At 36.1% G+C, this 6,984-nt stretch overlaps 1 protein-coding gene across 1 annotated transcript; it reads left to right on the top strand.

The window, feature by feature from the left end:
- Nucleotides 1-399: 399 nt before the first annotated feature.
- LOC145584344 (putative disease resistance protein RGA1) lies at nucleotides 400-6,069 on the top strand. The gene is made up of 4 exons (XM_081641208.1): nucleotides 400-1,069; nucleotides 2,034-3,943; nucleotides 4,105-4,869; nucleotides 5,875-6,069. Exons 1-4 carry the CDS (start codon nucleotides 400-402, stop codon nucleotides 6,067-6,069), a joined length of 3,540 nt encoding a protein of 1,179 aa, XP_081497334.1.
- Nucleotides 6,070-6,984: the final 915 nt, after the last annotated feature.

The raw sequence follows: 6,984 nt of genomic DNA, 5'->3' as shown, positions 1-6,984 counted from the left end.
TTCTCTTTTACCAACTTCACAATACAACAAAATAAGATGCTTGATGCAGTGAAAATGAGGGAGTAAAAAATGCTTTAAAGGTTTTTTTTTATTCAGTTGATGATTGAATAAGCCATGATCATCAAAATGAGTGAGTTAAAATTACCTTTGAATACACTGTACAACCCGATGTATATAAATTTTCTCAAAAACTACCGAACTCTTTCCCGAACTTAAAAAAATAAAAGTTGATGAGTAATACAATGCTTCACACTCATCATAACTAAAGCTTCACATCTAGCATCTATCCCTAGCTTATTTTAGCATACATACAACCCTTATACTCTCTCTCTCTCTCTCTCTCTCTCTCTCTCTCTCTCTCTCTCTCTCTCTCTATACAGCTACTTGATTGATTGACTGATGGCGGAAGCAATAGCAACAGGATTAGCAGTAGAGGCTGCCAAAGCCGCGACAAAGTTGGTGACAGCTCGGGTGTTGGATGAGATAACACTTGCTTGTGGTTTCCAAGATCAACTTGTAAAGCTCCATGACAAATTCTCCAACATTCAGGCATTACTGGAGGATTTGGGAAGTGCTAAGTATGTTGAGAAGAGCAGATTTGTGAATCGTTGGCTTAATAAGTTCACTGATTTGGCCTACTCTGCTGATGAACTCATGGATGACTATGAATATGAGCTACTCCGCAGGAAAATTGAGCTCAAGAACAACCATCCATCATTCAAGAAAAAGTGTTCCAACTTTTTTAGTACTGCGACTAACCCTGCTGTCTTCCGTATTCGGATGAGTCATCGGGTTCATGAGATCCTTTCCAACTTTGATGAGCTGCACAAGGAGGCTAAGAACAATGGAATACAGCTCGGGCAGCTAGCCAGAGAAGCAGTAGCATCGACTAGTGTTGGCTACTATGTTGATAATGAAGCATTGCATCAAAATCGGAAACATGCTGTCGCGAGAGGTTCTGAATTCATAGGGAGGGAGTCTGATGAGGAGAAGTTGCTGCAAGTGGTTCTAAATCCTACTGGCAAGGATGTTGATCGTCTTTCCACTGTTGCCATTGTTGGAATTGGAGGTAGTTTTCCTTGTCATTTGTTCTTCAGCCTTACATTTTATATTAATGAGATATTGTTATTCTTATTGTGCTAAAATAACTTGTAAAATCACTTAGAACTTATTCTCTAGCAATTTGTCATTCTTATTTGTCATGGAGCTTTACAAGTTACACATACCTTTTCAACTTGTAAAGCCCTTTTTAATCAAATTTCTAACTTGGAAAACGGGCTTTACAAGTTAGAAAATAATTTGATTAAACCACCATGGAAAACCACCCCCTTTTGCCTCAATCACCCTTGAAACGGCCAAATCGACCATCGAAATTGCTCATTCTAGGTTTCCATGGTCGATTCCGCCCATTTTGAGGGTGAAAGGGTATAGGAAAGGTGCGGCTTTTGGCTGCTATAACGCCGATTGTTGTGGTATAACGCCGATTGTTGTGGTTTAATTGCCAATGTTCGGTATTTCAAGGATGGGTTAGGTGGGTTTTCGGTGGCTGGGGTGTTTCAAGGTGGGTTTTCGGTAGTTCGAATCTACGAGGGTTGTGTTTGGGTGACGGTGGTGGGAACCCATCGACGGTGGTGGTTGGTTTAGCATTTTAGGATTTTTCTTTTTAATTTTTTTTTATAATTTTTTTATGAGTGACACGTGTCAAAAGTGAACCCCACTAACAGATTCCATCCAACGATTTGTTAGTTGGTGGTGAAATCAAATTTTTTGATTTTTATGTGGTGTTTTAATACAAATTTGAGAAAAGGTAGTGTTATAATCCATTTTTTTCAAAATATGTAGTGTTATTTTCAAAAAAATCCTAACAATTATATCATAACTTTTTAAAGAGTAAGGATTGATGAGTCCCTTCACCTTTAGCATTTTCAACATTTATACTTTTGATGTATCTCTCAATTAGTTACTACCAAATTGCTTCATAGGAGGGTCTTACAAATTGTAATGGATGATAATCTTTTATCCCATGTAAACAGGACTTGGCAAGACAACTATAGCTCGGAGGTTATATGAACATGAGAATGTTGATGACCATTTTCACAAGAAAATTTGGATTTGTGTGTCTGAGGATTTCAAAGTTGACAGACTTTTGAACGAGATGGTTGAACATCTTACATCATCTGAATGTGACTTGACAAACACAGGTGCACTTACAAATAAGCTTGAAGAAGAGTTAAAGGGGAAGAAATTCTTTCTCGTGCTTGATGATGTTTGGGAAAACAATCAAGACTCATGGAATTCCTTCAAAAATGAATTGCAGAGTATTGGTGATCTACGCGGATGTGTAATTTTGATTACCACCCGTAGCACTGATGTTGCAAAGAAAGCACGTGCCTTTTATCAACACAAACTGCCAGGTTTATCTGAAGATGAAGGATGGGCTTTATTACAACAAAGAGTTTTTAGTGAGACACGTCCATATGATTCTTCTTTCAATAATGTTGGGAGAAGAATTGTTAACAATTGTAAGGGTGTTCCTTTGGCCATAAAAGCAATCACTGGCACATTGCAGTCAAAGAAGCACGCGTATGAATGGGAAACGATTGAGAATAGTGAACTATGGAAATGCCAACTAGGAGATATAAATGATATTCTGCCATCGTTAATGTTGAGCTACAACCATTTGAATCATGTTTATGTAAAGCAATGCTTTGCATACTGCGCAATCTTCCCTAAGGATTATGAAATGGAGAAGCATCAATTAATTACTATGTGGTTGGCACAAGGATTTCTTAATGGTGAATTTGCAACCAGCAGCTCCACTTTGACAACGGAAATGGTTGGTGAGAAATATTTTAATATATTGCTGAATTATTCCTTCTTAGAAGAGGAGAAATACTCCACAAATCCCATTGTGTACAAGATGCACGATTTAGTGCATGATCTTGCAGCCTATGTTTCAAAGAAGAATTTTTTGGTTTGGAAAGCTGGAATCGATCTAGAAGATGATGTTCGACATTTGGTTTTCAAGTTACCAAAGAACGAAATACCTTCTGAAACTTTTACTCGTAGGTTGTCAACGAGAAAACTAAGAACGTTAAGTTTTAGGGATAATGTCTGGATCAACTCCACCTTAGGTTGTGCACGATACTTGCGAACATTAATCATAGCTGATACTGGTTTAACTGGGATTCCTTGTATCATTGGGCAGCTTGTTCATCTAAGGTATCTTGACCTATCTGATAACCTTATTAATGAACTACCAGAGTCAATCTGCAAACTTTATAAACTACAAACACTGAGAATTATAGGTTGCTCTGACCTGACGGAACTACCCAGAGAGTTGCATAGGTTGAGAAGCTTAAGACACATAGAGGCAAATCATTACTTGTCGGCATCAACAGGACTACGACAATTAAAAAACCTTCAGACATTGCCTGGCCTTGAGTTGCGTGATGGTGAAGGATGGAGCATTGATGAACTAGGACCTTTAGATCAACTTAAGGGTCAGATGAAAATCAAAGGTCTACAACATGTGAAAAACAAAGAAGCAGCAAGACAAGCTGGGCTTGGGAGGAAGGACAAGATTGTGACACTACATTTGGAATGGGGTGTAGATAGAGAAGCGTCCTCTCATCAAGGTAACAATGATGAGGATATTCTAGATAGCCTTGAACCTCACCCTAATTTACAATCATTATATGTAAAAGGGTTCATGGGTGTGAGATTTCCTTCGTGGATGATGACAATGGTTGTAAAACATGGAGGTCATCTGACACCACTTATGAATCTTATAGAGGTGAAGCTAACAGATTGCAGCAAAAGCCAACAGATTCCCACACTTGGGCTACTACCTTATCTGAGGATGTTGCGGCTGGAAGGTTTCAATGATTTAGTATGTATAGGAGAGGCGTTTTATAATGTGAATGGGACTTTAGATGAAAAGGTATTATTTCAGTCTCTATATGAGCTTCGCATTGTCTGTTTAGAAAGGCTAACCACATGGATGCCACCATCGCCACCGATACAGGCAAAAATAATATTTCGTAATGTTGAAATCTAGAGATACGAGATTGCCCAAAACTGGAAAGGCTACCTTGTTTACAGTTTCAGTCTTTAAAGCATCTGATTCTTGTGAATGTTGGTGGCACACAACCCTTGGATATCATCAAATATAGCCCTGCTCTCCAGTCGCTTTATGTGGGGAAAATGGAAAAAATGATGATCCTACCTCAAGAGCTGTCAAACTGCAATAACTTGGAGATGATGTGTATACGTGTGTGTGAGAAATTGAAGGGTATACCCAGTGGCCTGATCTCTCTTAAGAAATTGACTATTTGGCATTGCCGATCCCTGGCTTGTATTCCTGATGGCCTCTCTTCTCTGCGTCGATTAGATATATGGGATTGTGAAGGGTTAGAAAGGATGCCAAAAAGTCTAGAGGAATGTTTATCTTTGGAGTACATGAGGATAATAGACTGCCCATTGATAAAGGGTCGCATCCCAGATTTTGGCAGATTGCATGGCCTTAAGCAATTGAATTTGCATAATGCAGGGGAGTTGATGGCTTCATGTATGCAGTGGATCCCAAATCTTCATCGCCTTGAGATATTAGAAATTGGTGGGTATAGAAGAGATGAATGGGTCTTCAACCTTACATTTCCCCAATCCCTACGAGAGTTAACATTGAGAGAGTTCCCAAAAGTCAAATCTCTACCTCATCACCAATTCCTCCATTGTGCCCTTCAATCTCTGAAAATTATTAGTTTTGATGAGTTGGAACAACTTCCAGAGTGGATAGGTAACTTGTCCTCTCTTCAAACATTGCAGATAACAAATTGCAAGAAGTTGGAAAATCTACCATCAAAACAGGTCCTATCTCGTCTCTCTAGATTATTATATCTAACTATTAGAGGCTGCCCAATTTTGAAAGAAAGATGTGCGAAAGATGTTGGACCTGAATGGCATAAAATCTCACACATTCAATCTACTCATATCGTCTGATGGCCTTACTTTCAGGTTGGTCATACTATTTATGCATAACCTCTTTGCTTTCTTTAATTTATTTTTATTCTTTCATTTGCTTTACTTCGTTACCCTTTTTATTCATTCTCTAATTATATATTGTTGATATCTCTTTGTTTTACAGCTCCTTTACAGATTCAAGAACATGGATGATATCAATCAATAATGTGCAGCTGCTGCTCTTATCTATTTATGTCCAAAACAAATTACATGTTGCTAGAATGCTAACTTTTCTTTGCTTTGATAATGTGGCGATTTTGTATTTTCAAATAATACTTGTATTATTTTCTGGAATACATTCACAAGTGCTGATAATAATGATAACTAGTTAAGCGTTATTACATTTGTATTTTCACCTCTACAGATAAATCAGGGCTCTATCTGCGAAATGTGGAAACTCAATTTTCTGTGTCAATTAAGTTTCGAACAAATAGACCTCCTTCATTTTTTTCCTTATAAAAGTTATAAATTACAAAGTATAATAGTTTCTTACATTGACATATACAAAAATGATCTCAAAAACCATGTATCAAAATAACAACAATTCAGAGTACTATACTACTATATGCATTTCCTTGTCTTGAAACTCTAAAAGTTGTAAATTGGCCTCTACTTCAATCAATACCATACTTCAATCATATGCAGCAATGGCCATGTTCTCTCTTGCTCGCGGTGTCTGCTATGTTGGAAATGATTAGCCTACCTAAGTAGTTGTCAATTTATACAAACTTGCAACATTTAAAGCTGTCAAATAAACTTTATATAGCTAACTTCTATGATTCTATCCAAGTGGGCTGAAATTTCTTGTATCTCTTGAAGTATAGAGTTGTCATGCTCTGTTGTCTCTTGCAGAGGATCTGCTCCGTGTACATTTGGGATAGTCAAGAATTAACAAGGATGCCGATTAGTCTGCAGGAATGCACACAGTTAGAAGAGCTGAGAAAAGAAGAATGCCTGCTAAATGAGGGTCTAATTCCAGTTTTTAGCAAGTTGGATGGTCTTGTAAACTTGACTGTTGTATGCTCAGGAAAGTTACTGATGACTTAAGTGTTACATTCAATGCCACATTTTCATCACCTTCGTAAATTAGAAGTCAGCAGGTTAGTTAGAGCACCCATATCGAGACTAATAGACTTACCATAATTAGTGTACTATTGGACTGTATAATAGACTTACCAATTTTTTATTTTTTAGGAGTGTAAAATAGACTTAAAACACATCTCGAGGTATAGGAGCGTAAAATAGACTTACCATTTTTTATTTTTTTGCATATGGGTTCGGATTTTCAAACCTAAGACAGCTAATTAAATGGTAACGATAATCGGGGTGGCACTCATACAAATATGAAATTAAAAATTGTACTCCCTCCATCCCTAAATTACATTCTTATTTCTAACAATGTGATCAGAAGTAGGAATGTAATTTAGAGACGGAGGAAGTAAGAAATATTTTTTTACTACATAGTGATTGACCCATTTTATTGTGTAATCAACCCATTTTCATGTCTATTAATCGAAACGTTACTAAATATATATATATATATATATATATATATATATATATATATATATATATATATATATATATATATATATATATATATATATATATATATATATATATATATTAACTTGGAAGGAATTTATCTATTTTTTAATTTTCTTTATACCAGTTTGGTTCACTCTATTGATTTTTTTTGTTAAAAATTTTCTTAAAAAATTTTAAGTTTGAAAATTAAAGCAATATAAAAAATTACGGAGTATGTAAACAGTGTATAACACTAGTTATTTATAATCAAGACTTGAATGTTCCTACTTACTTTCTAAATTTTAGGCGTTTTTTTTTCTTATTCTAATACACCCTTTCTACCTGTAAGTGCATTAGAAACTTCAGGCCTTTAGAATTGTTGAACATAGTTTATTTTGTGTAACTTTTTTAAAAATTGAGAATTGTTGCAAAAAT

Source organism: Chenopodium album, chromosome 16 (genome assembly GCF_948465745.1).
Source record: "Chenopodium album chromosome 16, dcCheAlbu1.1, whole genome shotgun sequence".
Classification (NCBI taxonomy): domain Eukaryota; kingdom Viridiplantae; phylum Streptophyta; class Magnoliopsida; order Caryophyllales; family Amaranthaceae; genus Chenopodium; species Chenopodium album.
Note: the sequence above shows the minus strand (reverse complement) of the source record. Positions and strands in the feature narration are given on the sequence as shown.